The following is a 21,746-nucleotide window of genomic DNA, read 5'->3' as shown; positions in this document are numbered from 1 at the left end:
ATGTTTGCTCTTTCTTTTTCAAAGGAAAAATTTTTCTAGGTAGGTGAGATTTATACTGCAGTTTAGCTTCTGCTATGCACAACTGCTGCCACCTTTCTCAACAAAGAAACATGGATATGCTCCAACTAAAAATACTTATGCCATAAGAGCAATTAAAAATGGAGCTTCAGCAACTGAATCACCTTACACTTGACTTTATAAATCAGTAATTATTAAAAGTGACGTACCTTTCCATATGCAGGTCTTTCTTATTTCCAACCAACATAATAGGTATTCTATTAATTTTAAGGGGAAAAAAGCCAAAGTAAATTAGTCAGTATCAGATTCTATTATTCAGAAGGTACTATTATAATAAGAACATCTACCAAGAGACAGAAGTCACTACTACTTACTGTACTTTCCCCACCATGTCCAGCAATTTGCCATGGATAACTTTAATCACTTCAAAACTATAAAACAAAAGTATGAAATCAGACACATATTTTAGTGTTGTTTTAAAATGCGATGTAATGTTTATAGTGTGAAAAGCTTAAAATGTCATAGACTCACATTTTAATAAAAAATTGAGACACAAAGAATTCCTTAATTTTTTCCTACAAATCTTTTCCACATGTGCATGTATTTGACATGCATAACCCTTACTGAGAATATCTGAAGTGAAATAGGTGAGACATTTAAATAGGAAAGTCTAACACTGGGTGGACAAACCACATAAACACCAATTGTCATCTCTGAACAAACATGTGTAGAACATTTTTTAGCTAGAGGGCCGTAGCAGTCAGCCCGTGTTCCACATTAATATGGTAAAAACACACAAAATGTAAAGCAATTTATGTATTTCCCATTTCAATAGCAGAATGGCTCTGATCATGTTCAATGACCATTTATGTAGTCAGCTGAGGTAAGAAAGTTTTTTACTCCACCAGAGGGAAAGAATACCTGTGGGGTAACTTTTTTCCTTTTATAAACTGCTCCACTAGACAATCCTAAAAAACATTCAGCCTAATAATTAAGTCTAACTGTCACCATCACCGATTCCTGAGTAATCCCATGACAAGATGAACCATAGCAAATAAGCTCACGTCTGCTGCAGAAGTGAGGCTCACCTTTTGATTGATGTAACGGAATATACAAGAATATAACCATTAATATCTATGGAGTACGTCTGAGGGAAGATGGAATATTCATCCTGTGGGACAAAAAATAATGACATCTGAGTGAAGTTTCATAATGCATAACAAGCAAACTTTACCTAAAGGTTTTCACCTATTTCCTGGTCAAAACAATCAAAGTAAATGAAAACTGCATTAAAATATTATTCTAGAAACATAGCTTACCTAGCCAAGATTTATTTAACTTGGTTTGGAGGTGATAATGTGCTTTAAGCCAGTATTCAAAAATGACTCTGGCTATTCAAAGACTATTGGGGTAAAACTAACAACTTTGGTAATTCCTGGGAGAAGAGGATGGAGGCATGACAGGATGACTGGTCCCATGAAGGAAACCATGTTTCTTTTATAGTAAAAAGTCTAGAACTTCTTAGATCTCACAGGGAAATTATAAGTACTACTGGTTTATTTATAAATAAATGTGCATTTTATATCTAATATTGTTCTATCATCATGACCTGTTCTCTACACGTAAGTCACAATGGCCTAAGCACCAACCTGCCAGTGGTTAGTGGGTTGCCACCAGCACTTGAGAGAGTAAGAGAGAAAAGAATCAAAACACTAGACTCAACTCAGTGTACCCAGACTTTTGACAATCAAATGAGTTATTTATTGAGCAACTTTACGAATTAAAAACAAAGGTATACAGGAGGATGGGAGGGAAGGGAGGGATAAGGTGGGGGGAAGAAACGGGGCATTATGATTAACATGTATAATGTGGGGGGGGCATGGGGAGGGTTGTACAAGACAGAGAAGACAAGTAGTGATTCTACAGCATCTTCCTATGCTGATGGACAGTGACTGTAATGGGGTATGTGGGGGGTACTTGGTGATGGGTGGAGTCTAGTAACCATAATGTTCCTCATGTACCTGTAGATTAATGATACCAAAAAAACAAAAACAAAAACAAAACAAAGGTATATATTATGCAACAATGCACTAGTAGCACCCAGATTTACAAAGCAGCTTTACCAAACTGCTTTAGACAGAGTTATTAAAGCCACAAAAGGTCTTTAACTTTGGTGTGGTTTTCATTAGTGAATGCCACTGTCTGATACAAACATTTTGTTCTCCATTGAAATATAACTGTCAGTATGTGAAATGTCCCAAGCACTAGTATATAAAATCATGTCAAGCCCCTCTTTTATCAAGTAACTGTCTTTGTTAACTTTGCAATTCTGTAATTCCAAAATTCCACAAAAATATGGTTATAATGCCCATGGTGCTCCAAATCATTGCCCTGAATTATGATTAACCACAGTAAAGTGTCTTAAAAAATCAGGAAAATTAAGTTTTACTATCAACTCCTTGATATCATAAATAGTAGTCATTAACCAGAAAATAGCATTTCTTTATCACAGAACTTAGTACATAGGCAAAACCAGAACCTTTATTTTTATTATTAGTATGACTTTCATTAAGTTGAATTCATTTTAGTGTTGATTTTTGAAAACAAATTTTTGTTACTGGGAATGACAGATCATTCCACCCATATTAAAAGCAAATTTTCAAGTGGTTTTAGTCACCAGCTCAGCTACAGTAGATCCAAAGTTCAAACTGCCTTTTCCCTGAAGGGAAGGTGTGGAAATAAAGAGTAATCACATTTAAGAAGCACGGTACAAAAAACTAGTTAGAAAATATAAAAGACCTCTAGCTGTAACAGCAACCCAAAAAGGACAAAATTCTTAGGAATAAACTTAAGAAAATAAACGTGTATGATCCACCTGAAGAAAATCTTAAAATTCTCCCAAGAGTTTGTAGGAGACTTAAATGGAACAGCATGCACTGGGCTTCAGCAAGAGTGTGAAATCATAAGGCTATCCACTGATTAATCCTGAATCAATATACAAATGTGGTATGATCTTAATAAAGAAGTATACTTTCTGAGAGGGAATAACAATTGCAGAGGCAGGTGGGCTGAAAGCTCTAAAGCTACAGTAATTAAAATATTACAATACTGGCTCATGATTAGCTCCTCCTGGGTAGGTTACAAAGACCCAAATAGATTAGGTATATTGGCATGATACTGTCATTTCAACTTGGTAAGGGTAAAAAAGAACTCTCAACAAAATGTATAGGGAACAAATGCTGAGCCATCTAGGGGTGAACAGTCAGGCTGGATCTCCAAGTCAAACCTTAACAAAAATGTATTCTAGAAGAGTCAAACATTTAAAGATGAGAATTGAATCTATGTGTATAGTAGATGGGAGAATTTTTTAAAAATTACACTACGTTAAAAAAGAGATTAATAAATTCAATGTTGTGAAACTGAAGAAGTTCTTCATGGTTAAAAACTGTACAAATAAAAACCACCAACAAAATAAACTGAAAACAAAACTAAACCCTGCAAATTCAGGTCATACACAAAATGTAACTGTCTCCACATATGAAAGGGCCCCTCAAATCAATAAGCAAAGACCAACCACCCCAGAGAAACAGGGCAAAGTACACAGACAGGATAATTCAGACAAGGAAATATAAATGTCTTCAAACACAGGAAAACAAACTCCGTAACAGTAAGAAAAATACTAAACTTCACTGAGATACTATTTTTCACCTAGCAGATTGGCAAACATCAGAAGACCTGGTAACACATTGTGTTGGTGAGGGTGTAGTGAGCAGGCACTCACTGCTGGTGAGAATGCAAACGGGGACCCTCCGAGCCAGCAGCCCCACATCCAGGCAGATAGCTTACATACACTACTCCCTGCCTACAATGACACAAGATACTGAGGGCAGCACTGTCAGTGGCAGCAAGGCTGGGAAGAGCCTAACTGATGATCAATAGTTACATTAGGCCATCCAAACAACAGGGCATTCATTATCAGCCAGGGGGAGAAAACAGGCTGTATGAACTGATATGGAATAATCTCCAAAATGGACATACAGAGATAAGTTACTTTTCACGTAAAGAGAAAAAAATACCTTAAAACTAAACTTGCATGTTCCTGTACAAAGCCTCTTGGAAGCATATACTAGTAACTGGAAGCAGCTTGGAGAATCTGCCCCTAACACCTTCCTCCATGGCTAGCAGTCTTCACCCAATCCCAGCCCATAGGAATCACATGCAAAGACTGCTCTGGGTGCAGCAACACATCTCCTCATCCAGCTTCTACAGAGCGAGGGTCGGCCCACGGCAGCTGGAATGCCTTCGTTGTGCTGCCATGAATTGGAAATACTAGGATAACCTTTCATTTAATAGCCTCCCAACTGTGAATACAGCCTTTACTTTGTTGCAATGAGAACAAATTATTCAAGGTAGCTTAATATGGACACATTTAGTGCAAAAATTCTCTCAATATTCATATATGGTGGTAACAGAACCCAAAGGAGCAACCTTGATACTGCCGCCCCTCACCCGTACACTCACTCCCTGAGATCTCTGATCTGGGGGTCATTCTTCATATTATTCTATCATTAAAAGGTAAAGGTGTGATGCCAAGTGTACATTTATGCTTTAGAGCCAAACAAAACCTCAGAGGAACACATCTTCTATTTTTTTTTTCACATCTTCTATTTTGGTAAGGACAGTTTTCTCTCCAGAGCCATGTTTTCCAGGCCAGCTCTACTCACAGATCCCCCTCAGTGTTGACATCAGCTGAGCTGTGTGCTGGCACTGCTCTAGCCTCAGGAGCATCAAAGATGCTACAAATAAGAATCAAATCCTCTGTTAAGTTCATTAACCACAGAACAAGCCTGTGAGGTGGGCACCACAATTATCACCAGCTTCTAGGTGAGGGATCGGAGGCACAGGAAAGCTTATGAACTTTCTCAAGGTCACTGGATTAGTCAGAAAAGTCAGGGTTCACACCCAGGCAGCAAGACTAGAGAGCCCTCAAACAACTCTGAAATAGTGGTTCTCGTCTGGCCAACTATACAGTGTATTTCTACAGTAACATTACACGGAAGTGTTTACCAGTTCACATCCTCATCCCCACTCTCCAGGAACTTAATAAAAATTCAAAACAAAGACATAAAAGCAAACCAAACCCTCCATGTTGTCGAAGTCCCACTATGAACAATGGGGCCATATTTCTTTGCCCAGGACTCTCTCAACTTATACCTGTTGTCCAGTGAAACTATAACCAGTGCCCCCATAACTCTTAAAAGTGTCTTATTTTAGGAAATAAATTACAGTCACCTTAACTATGAAAGATACAAGCCCTAGGAATCCACCACAAAGCCCCACCCAGAGGCTCTTCCACACTACTCCTAAGATAAAAGCTGTCACCATTTCCCCAGGGAGACTTCCGGGGCTCAGCAAGCTCCAAACTGCCCTCCTGCCATTGGACAGGTCCCTGAAGAGGGAAAGCCTGGGAGGGCTCTGCTCTAAGGAAGCCACCATGAGGTCTGACGACGAAAGCCAACCACCCCCACCACTGGGGGACTGTGCAGGGCGGATGGAGGAGTTACATGCTTATCTCTATGAGATACTCACTCGCTTGGTTTTCTTTGAAGTTGCACAGAATTGAAACTCCAGGGTCTCTTTAGTGCTAAAACCCACTCAATACAGCTATTTTCTTGCTTCACTAGGGGTTACACTTTCATTCTATGTTCACTTTAAAACAAAGCAGAGGGAATTCATTCCAAACCCACAGACCAGGCCACGTCATTCTAGGTCTATCCCAATCTCCCCAGGTTCCAGAAAAGAGCCTCCCCTTAACACAGCATCAGATTCTACCACACTCACCCCCCTTTTGCTTTGCTCTTTTGTCGATTACAAGACACCGACACCCCAGCTCCACTCTCCAGAGAACCGCTGTAAATTCAGCCTAACTGATTTTTCTAGTAGACACTGCACTGGGTGCCAGGTTATGGGGAAGTTAGGCTGTCTAAAGGGTTTCTTTGTTCCCGTTAAGTTTTCTCAATTCTTCTCCCTGACTGCTTCCAGGCTCCCCTGGCCATCCATCCCTTGCACCACTGCTACAGTAACCTATGAATATCTTTTTTCGGGGTGGGGTGGGGTGGGGTTACTCAACCTTTGGCTATTATCTACTGTCTAGCATATCAAACTGATTCTCCTTAACCTAGTAATCCTATAATCCACATGTAAACCAGCTAATTTCTGCCCCATACCTTTCTCGTAGAAAAGGTTTATTTTGTTGTTCATGTAGAATAGGTATTGCAAAGGGAGGAAAAGCACTAATGATTCTCAAATAGAGAATTAAAATTTAGAAAATAGAAAACCACTATCCCAGAATACAAACCTTCCCAATGTTATGAATATATTTGAAAACAATTCTCAAGCAAACAATTATTTTAAAAAACTGCCATAAATGTTTTAGAAAAGACAAAGTAGGTAGCCTATTAATAGCCAATTACCCATCAATTACCTGGGTTTTCCTGGCACTGCTGTTATGTTTAAGTATCAGTGGAAGGGCCTGGACTACCACATACGCTATCTGAGACTCTCAGATATTAGAGATACTTACTTGCCCAGCTGTGTCTACAAGTTGAAGATGATATTCTTGTCCATTTACTGTGATCAATTTTGTAAAAGCTACAGGGAAAAAGGAAATTAAGTATTAGAAAAATTGACTTTAGGCCACTTAAAGCTTGAACAGTGACAACCAACAGGCAGTCCTAAATATGTGCCACAAAACAAAAAAGGAGCAAATCTTTGAGTTCACAAATACTTCCCTACTTCTATTAAGAATCACTGTCTAACTGACTAAAATCAAGGTTGAGTAAACCTTGAACCTTTCCCCAAGAAACTGAAATGAAGCAACAATCACATCTTGTAAAAGTAATCTGAATGCTCTGTGGCTGCTCCTTCCTCTTGTGAAAACATGAAACATATTACATCAAGTCTGAGGCCTAGAATGAACCAAAAGCACAAAACTTTTTATTAATTTATAGAAGTCTAGTGTCAGAGCACAAAGAGCTAATAATGTTAACTGAAGTGCTTAGAACTTTCAGTACATAAAAACAAATAATAATTTTATTAACAGATAAAATGGCAATGGGAACAGATGTTCTGTGTGAAGCCATCATTCCCACTTTAGCTTCAGGATCCAAGCAGTATGTCATAACTTCTTTTCCCTACCAAGGGAAAAAGGATCAGACTCAAATAACTTCCGGAAAAGTCAATTCAGAATTCTAAGGAGACAGACTTCAAACAAATATAGACAAAAGAGGAAAGAACTATTAATAGCAACAGAATATTAAAAAGTAACCATCTGGAACCCTGACAACTAGACGGACCAGATTTCTCTTGCATGCTGGGTCCCAGCTGTCTGATTCGCAACGTGTCCTTCCTCGCATCTCCTGGCCTGCCACTGACTTGACTGGAGGCGGTGTAGCTGCACAATCTACCCCTGGCAGTTGAGGGGACCCACTTCTGCCCACTTTGACCCTCAGCCAAAATGGAAAGCAAAACCAGACGAAAACGATGGGAGAGAACCTAAAGTGACAAGGAGAAGAGAGAGACCTCATCTCACGTGTGAGCTCTGCAGGGAGAGGAAGGCCGACTGACAGCAGCTCGAGGAGTGTCATGCCTTTCTAATGCAAGCAGGGACGCTAGGAGCAGGTGAGTAAAGATCAGAACCCAGGCTACTGAAGCCAAATGCCATACTGTTATCATTCTCGTGCCCTTTCTAGAAATTCTGGAGATCACTTTAAGGAACAGTTACACCAGATGAAAACTGAATCAGAATATTTCAAGATAGAGCCTGTTTTATCACTTCTAAGAAAAAATACTTTTTTCTTTGCATTGTAACCACTCTGGACTTGGGATGCACCTTGCATCAACTGTGCTTTCCATCATTGTCAGCCAGGGGGCAGGGGTGACATTCCTGTGAGAAAACCTGCCAGGGACACCTCAGTCAGGTGAGATCAAGAAGCACATTTTAAACTGGGTGAAATTATTTAAGAAACACTGGTGAGCAATAAAACACGTACCTTCCATTAGACTACGTAACCGTGGTTATGAAGTATAAGGTGATTATTAGGAAAAGAGCATTCCAACAGAACCTCACCCCCTAACTCAGGAACTACTGCTTAAGCGCCGGCCGTCACCACCAGCACCCGCTGCCGGTGCTCAGGAACTGTACTCCCAGATCCCCCAGAGCCTGCCTCCCGGTGAAGGCAGGCGGGCAACACACCATGAGGTCCTCTGGGACAAGAGCACCCAGGCAGAGGTTACGCAGCAAGTGAACAGGCTCACTGAGGAAAAGCAGGGTCAGTGCAGCTGAGGCTGAGGGAGGATGGCGGGGAGGTAATGAGGTTGGGGAGGAGGCCAGCCTTCCAGGCCACAGTAAGGACTTGGGGGTTTTACTCTGTATGTGATAGGAAAGCTAGGGTTCTGAGGCAGGGAAGTACCTAATCTGATCTGCAATTTTAAAAAGACCACTCTGTGGATATGCTATTAACGGAAAGGGACTAGGGACACTGGTGGGGACCCACAATATAGTGGTTTATAGGCCAACATCACCTAAAGATGATGGTGGTTCAGACCAGAGGGGTAGAAATGGAGGGTGAGACGTGGTGGAATTCTGGATGTAGTTCAAAGGCAGAACTGAAAGGACTTTCGACTGACTGGGGGCAGGATGTGGGAGAATGGAGGGGCAGAAGGACTCTGAAGGTTTTTGGCCCCAGCAGCCAGATGCCTGTGCTGCTATTTCTCAATCTGGAGGAGCCTGTGGGAGGAGCACCGTGGAAGGGAAAGGCAGGGAACTGAGAGCTGGGTTTTAGGTAGGTTCAATCCTAAGGGGAAATGAGGGCAGCTAAATAAAAAAGCCCAAGGTTCAGCGGAGAGGTGGGGGCCGGATAAGTACATTGTTGAGGAGAGGGGAAGATCACTAGAGGCCAAGGGCCCAGACAGCCTAAGCCTGATACGGAAGCCTAGGGCACTCTACACCGTCAGGTCAGGGAAAGGAAGACCAGCCACGGAGACCAGGGAAGTCCTGGCCATGAGGTAACCGAAAAGGGAAAAGATGCAATTGTACGTAAGATACAAAAGAAATAAAATATTTAATAAACATTTTAGTATACCCTTGAGCATAAAAAGGATTTAAGTCCTCCTACACACAGCGGCAAAATGAAACTGAGGACCTTCCATCTGCTATGGGAAAACTGCCTCTTCTTGTTACTATAGAAAACAAGGAGGCGGAATAAAAGATGTCTGTCAGTTCCGCAGGCTAGGAACACATTCTACACCCTCTCCTTCCAACCTCGTGTAGGAAAGGAACATTGACTTTCTCCAGAGCTCTTTCCTTAAACACCCTCCCCTTCCCTTTTTCAATCACTGGAGAAATTAATCCAATTCCCAGTGTCAAATCCTGAAATGGCCCTAAGGAGAGGAACAGCTACTTACTGGTAAAACCTACTAATAAGAAAGATAATAGCGATCTCTAAAATCTGTTATCTCAAAGTTGAGATTTGTGTAACTCAAGTGTACTGAGAACTCCTAGTTCATAGCCCATGGAGAAAGCCACCCACCACATGACGCTGATAACGGCACTCCCAAGTAGAATCTCCCGATTTTCTGAGAGGAGCTTTATTAATTCATCAACAGCACTACCTTGAGATGGCACAATCTGTAAACTGCTGCTATGCTTCCTCTAAATTATAAACTCCCAGTCAATTTTATCATATCAATTTGGTTTGTACTGAGCTGTTAGGTTAACACTACGGTGGATAACAGAGCACAAATCTGTACAGGCAATACTTTTTATCTAAAAATTTCACCGAACTAGAAAATACGTGGCTTTTATTGATGTTACACTCCTACATGCCACTTTAAAAGATGACTTAGTCCCAGAATTTTTTGCTTTTGCTGTGATACTTCATAGAGATGTGTCACCACTGAGTATTTGCTATGAATAACCTGTTCTATATTATAAAGTGTAAAATAATTACTGGATTATTTCCAGATGTATAGAGTACTATTTTTTTAAATAATAAAACCATCCATTTATGTTGCTAGCAGCAAGTTTCTGTTAACTGTCCCATCTAATTCCCTCACCAGCAGTGAGTGAATGCCTGCTCACTACACCCTCACCAACACAGTGTGTTACCAGGTCTTCTGATGTTTGCCAATCTGCTTAGTGAAAAATATTATCTCAGTATTTTTCTTACTGTGAAGGAGTTTGTTTTCCTGTGTTTGAAGACATTTAAGTTCATCTAATTCCCTGCTATTACTGAACAATCTTTACTACTAACTATTAGGGGAAGGGTAGAGGCATGGTTTCTGCCTGTTAAGATTGTCAGAAGCATGGTACACAGAAACTAATGTCTGAATATGCCTTGTGAATTCCTAAGGGGTTCATATACTCTTGATACATATTTTTGTTCTTGCTTAAAAACTTTACAATACCATGTCTTTCCTTCCACCTCAATTTTAAACGGCACAAAGACACAAAACTATTAAAAACACTTTTATGAGCAAAGTCTACCAAAACCATCTTCTATTGTTTTAGGAATAAAATTCCCAAATGAGCCTTATCATCTCTTTAAGGACACAAAATTCTAAACTGCTATATATAGCAAATGTTAAGGCCAAGATCATCATTTTCTTATATTCTTTTTACAATGGAGACAGCCAAACCCATTCACCTAGCATTCAAAGTTATCTCCTCCTGATACCTGCATACTACTCTGTATGCTAAACAAATCAACCCAAGATGGATGTAGTTTGGACTCCTTCCAGGTATCAGCAGAGGTTGCTTTCACACACAGGTCTTCCCGAAATTTAGCATACCAGGCGTCCTTCCCTGCCACCAGCACACTGGGACCCAAAGGACTGCCAAGTATTTTAAGTCAGAGGTCAGCAAACCCTTCCTGTAAAGGGCCAACAGTAAATGTTTTAGGCCAGATGGTCTCTGTTGCAACTACTCCACAACTCTGCTACTGTAGAGCAAAAGCAGCCATAAACAGTTTGTAAGTCAATAATCATGGCTGTTTCCATAAACCTTTATTTATGGATGCTGCAATTTGAATTTCATGTAATTTCACATCATAATTATTCTTAACTTTTTTCAAATATCAAAAAATGTAAAGACCGTCCTTTGTTCATGGGCTGTACAAAAAGGCAGTGGGTCTCTCTGGCATAGAGTCATAGTAGTTCAATCAACACCCTGCTGTAAGCCTCTGTTCATGTCTTTCTCCTGCAAGTGTTGAGCAGGTCAAGTCTACGCAGCTAGCTGTTAAAGCTTACGAACCTGGCTGTTACAGTTGGCTTCATGTCGAATGTGCCAGGCAGGCTGTGATGAATCCTGTGTTTAAATCTTTATGAAGATGGTGACAAAGCCTAGGTAAGCCAAGTGTCAAGAATCTGCAAGGACTGTCCCTGGGCCTACCTGGTCTCTAAGTTAGCCTGAAACAAGTCCACCTTCCCTGGATGGAGGTGTTCCAGGTTCTCCTCTTGACGAGGAATGATCCCTAGAATCAAGAACTGTCTCATGGTCCTACAATCTTTCAGGAAGATTCTGAAACCATGGACTGAAATTGGACAAGACGAAGGTTGCAGCTGGCTCTGATCCTTTTTTGTGCACATGGCCTGAAATGTCACAGGCTACGGAGCTGTTTTAATGCTGCAACTGCTCTCTCCATCCCAGAATAGCTCCTTTCTCCACAGCCTTCTTTCAAGTCTTCAGGAATCAAAGAGGCTAGGGGGGCCACTGCTTCTGTAAGACTAAGGTACAAAGGATCTGGAGTGTTTTCATCCTTTCTTTTCAAGCGTGGAATCTCTAAAAATGGCTACTGTTGAGAAGGAAAAAAACACTGTGTGCTTTATGCCTGTTTTCCTGAAGCAGAGTCTAGAATACAAGGTTCCAGGATAGGACTGGATCTCCATGGAACTGAATAACGAATTCTAGAAGGACCTGGACACAGAATACAAATGCATTCAATGTAAAGTGGGTAAAGGGCTTGGAAGCCTTTTCTGGCCCCCACTTGGACATATATAGGTTTATCCCTTGACCCTGCAATGAGACCCCAGGAATGCATTGTGGCCGTCTATATGCAGAATGCGGGCTTCTCAGTTTATAAAACCTTGAAAACAATACTCACTGTTTTCTATGGTTGGATCGTAGGAGTCAACAAATTGGCCTTCAACAAACTGAATCGTCAAAGAGGATTTCCCTATAAAAAAGAGCAACAGCTCAGTATATATAAGCACATTAAGGTAAAGAACTTTAATTCTACTATTTTACAAAAAACACTGTAACTGTTAAAGCAACTGAAGGTATTGGGATCAGAAAACATTTCTTTAATTAGCTTGTGGGCAATTTAAAAAAGGGAAATAAATTTCATTAAGCTATTACAAATTAAAAGTTTTTGTGACATTAACAAACGTCACTGACCAACAAACCACTCACATAATCTGCTTTAGGTAACAAACTCTTAAATATCATCTCAGCTAAACTAATTTCCTCTGGTGTCCTTGAAATCTGGGTATTAACTTTAATATAGAAATTAGTAAGGCGCTGACTTATTTCTTTGGGCTCTTTGATATATGACCGTTAGGAGTGTCACCAGGTCCAGCTTTTTTAAATGGGTGATTTAAAATTATGTAACAAAGATCTTAAAAACTCCTGTAAGGTAGAAGAAATCCTGTATCAAACTTTCAGTATCTACGGAAGGCCTAGAAAGGCACGGCACACAAAGGATAATTAAGAAATGTTCTGGACTTTACAAAATCACCACTAATAATGAGGATGTAATGTTAACAATTAGCAAGAACTAGAAGCCTAAATTCTCACTCCTCCGGTTGTGACCTAAAATTCCTACCAGCAGCCTTTAGAACAGGAAGTCCTGAGATGACACAGGGCAACACCACATCCCGGAAACAGGAAATGGTCCCTCCCCCATGTCACCCCAAGCCTGGCCTCCTCTTGTACTTCCTCAGGGCACTACACTTGCTCCTGCTTGCTTTTCTCACTGAACTTCCATCTCAAAGGATCTGCGAGGAGAGCCAAGGAGAGTCTGGTGAGTCTTACACTCTTGGGGTTTAGGTTGTGCCTGCCATCTTCCAAACCATGGAGAGGTTCATGGGTGGCAGGATGTGAAACACCAAAAGCAGTCCCTGTGTAGTTGCAAATTAATTACTCTATCAGCTGACTTTAAAGTGATAGCTGCTGGGAGACAACTAGAAACCCCCAGGTTGGCAGGCCTATTTGACTCCTCTTGAGCAGCAGAACACACACAACTCAAAGTGTCTCTAGAATTATTAAAACCTGCAATCATTCTCTATAAAGCAACCTACAACAGCTTTAGAGAATTCAGTGTAACTTCCCTGCTTAAAATCCTCATTGCAATCAGAATCAATTCTTAACTCCTAATCAAGGCTCACAATTATCAGGCCCTCCCAGCTCTGGCCCAACCCTTCCCTGGCCCTGCCCTGCCTACCTCCCTAGCCTCAGCTGCTGCCACTCCTCCTCCCTGTCCCTCCCCAGGCTCCAGTCACATCCTTCAGTCCCTGCCAAGTTCCTGCCCGCCTTCGCGCCTTTGTTCTAGCCATACCCCCAGATGTCTGAATGTATGACTCACTGTGTCGTTATTCTGGTCTGAGCTCAAATGTCCCTTCTTCAGAGAAGCCTTGGCTAAGATCAGCCCATCTACCGTGGCACCCACTCCCTAACAGAGATTATTTTCATTTATTAATTATTTACTGAGACTCATACAGTGCCTGTCACACTGCAGATACTTGGATTTATGAACGAATGAATGAAATTCCAGTCCAGCCTCCAAAGGGCTCTCTCATACATTCAGACACTTCAAAAGATCTCAATTTTATATATGTGATCAGGCAACACAGTTAAATACAAAAGAAGAAACAATAACTAAGCATTTACTGGTGCCCAATCATAAGCCTGCCTGTGGTGGATGGATCCCACCTCCAGGAATCTCATCCATTTCAAATGGATTGTCTTCAAAAGTTATGTTACACAAGCTAGCTTATAAAGAGCTTCTAGCTCAAAATGTAACAACTATTTTATGTAATAAAAACAGCAAGGGGAAAAAAACCTCTCTTACAAGTTAGCACAACTGAAAAATGTAAAGGACTAAAGGAATTCTCCTGCTTGAAACAAAAGAGGTTTAATTAGAAAGAAAGACGGGAGAAAGCCACCTTCGGGCTTCTGGAGAGTAGGCGCATCCAGGCGCTCTGGTGGCCCTGGGAGCCTTGGGCAGGATGGGGGTGGGGGCAGGGCGTGTGGATGGAGGACGGGAGGAAGGAAGCAGAACCTCGTTTTTCTAAAGGATAAATGGGCAAGAGTTACAAAGGAAAAAGAAAGGGGTTGAAAGGATTCTTGTAACTTGAAGTAGAATTAGATTAAAATAGTGGAAGAAAGGGCTTAAGTATGATACACAGGACAAGCTCCAAAGAGAGGGACAGCCTGCAGGGAGCAGAGGACTGGCCAGTTCTCCCTGCCGGCCCCTAAGTCTCAGCAGCCTCACCTCGGGGAAGGAGTGGGAAGGAGTCTCAGGAGTTACCGCAGGACATTTAGGAAGCCACTACCAAACTGAAGAGTCACACACATTAAACAAGACAGCATGAGCTCTCAAGTGTACAAGTGCCGCTGTAAGTAACAAGGGGACCACGCTGAAAAATACAACTACCAGTACACATCCAAAGAGTTTCTTGTTCATATGATAAAGGACATCAACTTTTTGACAGACTAAATTAAGATTTAACTTGAAAACACAAGTAATCATTCTCGCAGTGACAATGTAACCCAACCCAAATCTCAATGCAGGTTGACAGCAAACTATCACCTTTACCAGTAACTGGGACACCAGAATTTAAAACCCTAGTCCTTCCGGAGGGAGCTGGATTTCTCAATCAGACTGGTCCTGGGAGAAAGGGATTATTCATTAGCAGAAGTGGGACTGAAGAAAAGCTAGGTTTCCCTTGGGTCTCTCCTCCCTTGGACTCTCCCCTAAGGAAGATTATTATTTAAATTAAGAAAGGACAGAAAGGCTATAGTTGCTGTTATGACACAGCAGTTCTTTGCAATTTCCATTAAAAAGCAGAATTATTAGACAACTAGGGTTGAAATCTTCACAAGTCAGCACTAAATGATAATTAATCTTAGCAAATAAATCCCACTGCTCCAAGTGTTCTCAGTTCTGGTTCTAGTAATTTCTGGTAACTTCAAGGGACGTCCTTATCCTTTAAAGCAGCGATTCAGCTGTCAAGTTTTTCATGCAATTTGCCTACGGCTACAAAGGCATTGTTGACCCACAGCAAATTCTGTTCCTTAGTTGCTCACTTGTTAACTCTCTCCCTCATTATAACCTCATACATTTATTTTGTCCTTTGTCCTCATCAAATTCAGATTCTGAAAGGCAAATAATCATGCTCTCCCATGTGGAATATATCCCCATATTCCACAATTAACTTCCAAACAATCTTTTCCAAACTAAAAACGACTGTAAACTTTAAAAACCATATAAATTGTTTTTAAAGTTTCTTCTAAACTTTAACCAGGTAAAAATAGTATTCATATAGTTTGGACAATGGTAACATGGCACAGTGTTTTTTTCACCCAGTGTTTCTGACAGAATCTGGACCTAAGTACCACCTTTGGAATAAGCCCACCCACCATCACAGAGAGACCTAGGTGTCATCTTACCTAGCCTACAAGTATTCTCCAGAGGACACGTCGGCAAGCCACAAGCCCACCTTTCCAGACCCCTCCCCCCAAAAAGCCCACCAAAAACCCTGGCCATAAAAAGCCTCTTGACCTGTTAGAGCTTCCTTTCCTTTGTTCTGCTGGCCAGGACAGAGGGGTCCCCTCTCAGGTTAGCAATAAACCTGCTTGGACTGCTGAGTTTGCATCCCCTCTTTTCTTTCATCTACCTCTCCTCTCTTCTTTCAGTTTCCACTGTGGAAGGTACGTATACTTTCAAGGTGCTGACCGAATCTCTCACATAGTGTGATTACTACAAAATAGGCACTGTTAACACAAGACAGTTCAATAGTTCTCACATAAATTTTGAATTAGCTCTCATGCTTATGTGCCTAAAAAAAAATATGTGTATTACCCTTCCTGTCTTCCAAATCAGCATTCCCTGGAACAGCTGGCATGTTACTGTTACTGGGTAAAATGGGGAGTAGGCTGCACTGTGTCAACAGATCTATGCAGTCCCTCAGCACAAGGGTCCACCAGAACCAATGTAATGGATTTGGGATGTGACCCATCCTGAGGAGAGCCTTCATTTTCACCCCCAAATTCTTATCAATGCCTTATGGGACTATGATGGCCATGTACACAAGCTGTCTAACAATTGGCTTTAGAGCTCACTAGTCTTGCCACCAATAACTAGCTCCATGTCATGCTGGCTGGGTACCTCCCAGAGGGCTCCACTTCCAACACCTGCACCTCCCAGGGACGGGGCATCCACCCGGAGCGCTCACTTTCCAGCTCCTCGGCAGACCATCTCGAAAAGTAACAATGACTTCAAACCAGGGGCTGCAACCCACCAAGGTTGTGAGATCAATACTGAGCTATGTATGACTAGCACTGTTTTTTAAGAAACAGGAACATCAGAGTGGATTGCAAATAATAAAAAAACAAAACTTGTGCTTCAGTTATACAAAATGTATGACTGGGTCACAATGTAAAATGTATTTCTTTTTACAAGTTGCAAAAAAAAAGTTAGGACTATACTACTGTAAAGGATGGTATCCCGATTTGATCACCACCACACTTCACTTACTTCCCTATCAGTTTAAGCCCCACGATAAATCACTGTCCCCTACTCTTTTGTCAGAACCCTTCAATTTCCCTTCACTGGGCCCTCTGGAAAAATCCTAGTATCTTGATCTAATCATGTGCCTTTGGTGAGCCTGTTGAGCTCAGCTGCAGAAACACTGTGGGCTGGCGACCATTCTCAAGCGACGTGCTTTCCCTGAGCTGTCCCGTCCCTTCTGGATCCTCTGGGTGGCACTCTTTCCTCCTAAGCACTCGTCAAAGTGTGATCCCCAAACCACGGCAGGGTAACTTATCATCAATGTAATTCTTGAGCCACGTCCCAACCTACCCAATGGTAGTTTTAACAAGCCCGCAATGCCTTCTGCTACACACTAAAGTTTAAGAACCACTGCCCTCAGGTAACAAGTTCAAATTTAACTCATCACCCTAAGTCACCTACCTCCTCCAGCCTCCAGGGTGCTCCCAAAGCCTCTAGTTCCTTCCAGCAGCTCAGATCATAAGCATTTAAAGAAGACCTACTATGAGTCAGGCACAGGGACATGGCCATACTTTTGAGGTGTCTGACCTCAGAGGCCACCTGCTGTGACCACCCCTATCATCCACTCACTCCTGTCTCTGTGCATATCAGACATTGTGAATGGAGTCCCTGAATTGTGCGACGCAGTCCTGTCTGCTGGCCCTCCTCCCCACACAAGCTATTCCAGCCTCTTGTGCCCTGGATCCCACTTCCTCCTGGTCTCCTCTAAAGCTGCCTCCTCCTGAAATAATTACGAAAATATTATGCTTATTGAAGCTGGACAAAAAAGAGTGTTTATTGTATGATTCTATTTTATGAAATTTTAGAACCAGAAAAACTAACCCATAGTGATGGAAAGCAGATCAGTGCTTCCCTGGGAGTGGGGCTGAAATATGGGGAAGCTTTTTGGGATGATGGAAATGTTTCGTATTTTGACTGAGTAATGGTCATGCAGGTGAATGAGATCTATCAAAACTCATCAAACAGTTACACCTAAAATGGACTACATTATATGTAAATTTACCTCAATAAACCTTGACAGCTGGGATGGCTAAACCTTCTCCCTCCCCTCTCCCGCATGGTGCTCTTTCAAGAGTGCCACAGGGCCAGGGCAGGAATAGCAGGGAAGTGCTTCGCTGGGAACCATCAATGGAAGAGACATAAAAAAAAAACCCGACCAGGTTTGCATACAGCAGAAAGACTACAGAATCCCCTGGGGTTACATATGGATACAAGCTGAATATGTCATCACTGTTAACAGGGCTAGAATGAGATGGACTGTATGAAGGTTGAACAACGTGTTCCTTACATGAAACACAAAGCAAATTTACGCTCGCTAAAGTACTATATCCACTTTAGTATAAAAGGTGTAGCCCTGTCTACTGTAGCACTGGTGGCTTTTTTGAGGGGGTGAGGTGCTATGTGTATATATCAGGGTCACCAAAGAAGCTTTTAAAAAAATATACTTCCCTCACCACTCTGATCTTAGAAGGGTTCCTGTGTGTTCTGGACAGGCACCCCCATCCCTATCTCCATCCACAGTCAGCTGGGGCATGTGATGCAGCTAATCCAAGTTTTAATCATTCACTAGAACCTACAGGCGAGACGCTGTTTTAAGAGTTTACAAAACATTTTCATGTAAATTTAGCTCACTTGTTCCTGTGAATTAAGCCAGGTTGACATCATCCCATTCTTTCTCACACCCACTTCCCAAGTTTTTAAAAATAGATACTAGGAGAGAAAGTAATTAAGGTGCAATTATTATTATGACCAGGACAAGACAGAGAATAACAACTGACATGGTTCATAAATTACTCATTCCTGTACATCCTGGTGCTTACTACTGCCAAGCACTCACTATGCTGCCAGATATACTCCACTGAGGAGAGTATGAGAAATAAGTTTATATTACAACATGAAGATTTGAGTTACATACGTAAAGAATTGTATTAACTGTCAGGGTTATTAAACTAAAAAGAAAAAACACTACTGCCAAGAAAGGCCATGAAATTGTTTCCCTAAAGATTTTAAAAATAGGATATTTATCTCTACAGGATAATTTAGAGATAAAGTCAAGTTGAAAGCAAACGGACTGATCTGATAAAATTCAGGAAATTAAATGTTTGGCAACAATAAAGAATGAATTTTGCTAGATTTGTGGCCAAAACTGGGGAGAAGGCTGGGGGTCAGGGTGGAAAAACAAGTTAAGAGAAAAATTCTCAAATTATAAAATTCTCAAGTTTTAACATAAAGTTAGGAAAATGAAATGAGACATAAAGCACATTCAATCAGGTCAGCATGGATGGCTATTTACAAAAATTACTTCTTTAGAAGTCCTTTAAAAACCTGCACTGACGCCAACTTACTAGAACGAATTCCCTCCTCACAACACTGCCGTGCAACAGTGATACCAGTAGCCACTATGTGGACAGCCAGCGCTTGAAGCGTGGTTAGTCCTGAGATGCATCTGTTATACATAGTACTAAGCATACACAAGATTTCAAAAACTTAACATGAAAAAAATGTAATATCAACAATGCCCACTACTTATCACAACGATAATATTTTGGACATACTGGCTTAAAATAAATTATAAGTTAACTTCACCTATTTCTTTTAAATCAGTTTAAGGTGGCTACAGAAAAATGTAAAATTCTGCATGTGGCTTGAACTACATTTCTTGGGCAGTGCTCCTCCACACCACAGTTTAAGGGACAGAAACACGCTACTTGTACACAAGTTAGCTGCCCTGCCAGAGGGAACTTCCATACAGGTCTAAGAAATGGAAGGTATTTTCATATTGTGTACAGTCCAATTTTGGGAGGATAATGCTCACCCAGAAACATCAGCTAAAGAAAACAATTTATTTCATAAAACGTATTCATACATTTTGGTAGCAGTGTTGCGCAAAATGAAAAGGTCTAGCAATGGATCCCAAAGCAGGAATGACGAAAACACCCTTAGTTGGACACCAATCCTCAGCACCCTGCCTGGTGGAATGAGCAGCGTGTGTGTGGGGCCACGTGGGTTTTGCAACCTCCTTTGTTTCCAAGGCAACAGGGAAACCTTGCAGTATAAGCATATGCTGGCACACACCCTCTGGTGACAGGAGGACGCAGGAGTGGCACACCTTCAGAACCCCAAGGGCGGTGCCTGTCTCTGGGACCAGGAGAACGGTGTGAGTCCCTGCTAGAGCCGCTAGAAATCAAGGCAAACAAGCAAGTGTGTAGATCTGAGAGGTGTGTAAACGAATCTGGTCCACTCCAAATCCCAGCCCTGCCCCACCATTTCTTATTTTAGCCAATGGCACCATTTCTCACTCTGGCTTTCAAAGCTAACAAACTGAAGTTTATCCTTACCATCTCCCACACCATCTTCTGTATTACATCTCAAATCTGTTTCGTCTTCATCTCACCTGCACACCAGACCGTGACACCATGGAGAGTGAACTTAAATACATGGCTGGTCTTCCCATTCCATTTCCTGACTACCCCCATCTACTTCACACAGCAGTGGGAGTCATCTTCCTGATACAAAACAGGACCAGCAAACTACAGACCAGGAGCTGAGGGTGGCCAACAGTCTGTTTTTATACAGCTTATGAGCTAAGAACGGTTTTCATACCTTCAAATGGTTGGAAGAAAAGCCAACATCTAATGCCATGTGAAAATTAGATGAAACAGAGATGTGTCCATGAACAAAGTATTACTGGCACAGCCATATCCATTTATTTATGTATTTCTATAGCTGCCCTGTCCTACAAAGCAGAAATCAGTAGTTGCGACAGAGGGCCAGGTGGCCTGCCACGCCTGAGATATTTACTATCTGGCCTTTTACAGAAAAACTGCCAATCCTGGTATAGAAGATCATCTTATCTGTTGTTTAAAACCCTTCAGTAACTTTCTACTGTTTCTAGGGAAAAATCTAAAACTTTCATCTGGGCTTATAAAGCTCTTCTCGCTGCACAGCACACAGAGAGGTCCCACATGACCGCGTCGCCCCTCACTGCTTACTCTCTCCTCCTCAGGCCTTCTCTTTCCGCCTCCACCTGGCAAGCTCCTTCTGACCCCTTAGGAGATTTCCATGTGCTGTTTCCTTGTACCGGAAGGCTCTCTGCCCTTCTTCCAGTCACCCAAGTTTCCCCACCCACTGCTGAGCCAACTCCAGCTTTACTGACAGTTCTTTAGCATTTTAGTGTTAAAATATTAAATTCTCCCAATTCTCCCCCCACCCACCCATGGTTACATTAGTTTTCCCTTGGATTATTGCTCTCAAAGCATTTATCCCAATTATATTTAAGTAATTTGTGTAATGGCTGATTAAAGAGTGCTGGCTCTGGAGCCACTTCTTAAACTGAAACCCTAGCTCAGCCACTTATTAACTATAAGACCTTGAGCAAATCATTTAATGTCTTCGCAGCTCAGTTTCCCAATCTGCAAAATGGGCACAGTAACAGTACCTACCTCAGAGTTTAGGGGTGCCCCCACACCAGTAAATGCTCTGAAACACCTCCTGTCATCTGTAGTTGGACTGTGGTAGTAACAGTTTCCTGTGGTTCCCTCTATAGAAGGTTGAAGCTACCCCAGGGCAGGAATCAGGATTGCCCAGCTTTTTTGACTAAATACACAGCACCTGGCACCTAGTAGGGACTTAGTTTATTCAAATACTTAATGAACACTTATTTGAGTAACATGTGAAACTTAATCCACACCGTCATCTTCAGCCAGTACTTTAGCAATTCAATCTTTTGGGAGACTGATAAGAGCCCCAGACCCTTTCCCCAGAAAACATGCCCATGATCTCAGGGAAGCTCATGAACTCCCAGTGAAGAACCACAGCTTTAAGCTGGCAATGCTCATCAACATGTGACCCTCAGAACTGAAGAGAATGCTCTGCCTGTGC

The 21,746-nt window shown here is 41.7% G+C and overlaps 1 protein-coding gene across 2 annotated transcripts in view; it reads right to left on the bottom strand.

Annotated features, from left to right (window-relative positions):
• RHEB (Ras homolog, mTORC1 binding) overlaps positions 1 to 21,746 on the bottom strand; it is a 35,203-nt gene that overhangs the window by 5,767 nt on the left and 7,690 nt on the right. Inside the window, exons 2-6 of one of the 2 annotated variants that reach the window (XM_036999410.2) lie at positions 12,180 to 12,251; positions 6,602 to 6,669; positions 1,107 to 1,189; positions 393 to 449; positions 228 to 275 (exon numbers count right to left, since the gene is read on the bottom strand). In XM_036999410.2, coding sequence (XP_036855305.1) covers positions 228 to 275; positions 393 to 449; positions 1,107 to 1,189; positions 6,602 to 6,669; positions 12,180 to 12,251 — 328 coding nt within the window. The remainder of the gene's footprint in view (positions 1 to 227; positions 276 to 392; positions 450 to 1,106; positions 1,190 to 6,601; positions 6,670 to 12,179; positions 12,252 to 21,746) is intronic. The other variant, XM_073238196.1, reaches the window with a different exon arrangement.

This window comes from Manis javanica, chromosome 6, assembly GCF_040802235.1.
Source record: "Manis javanica isolate MJ-LG chromosome 6, MJ_LKY, whole genome shotgun sequence".
Taxonomy (NCBI): Eukaryota; Metazoa; Chordata; class Mammalia; order Pholidota; family Manidae; genus Manis; species Manis javanica.
This window is presented reverse-complemented; position numbering and strand designations above follow the sequence as displayed.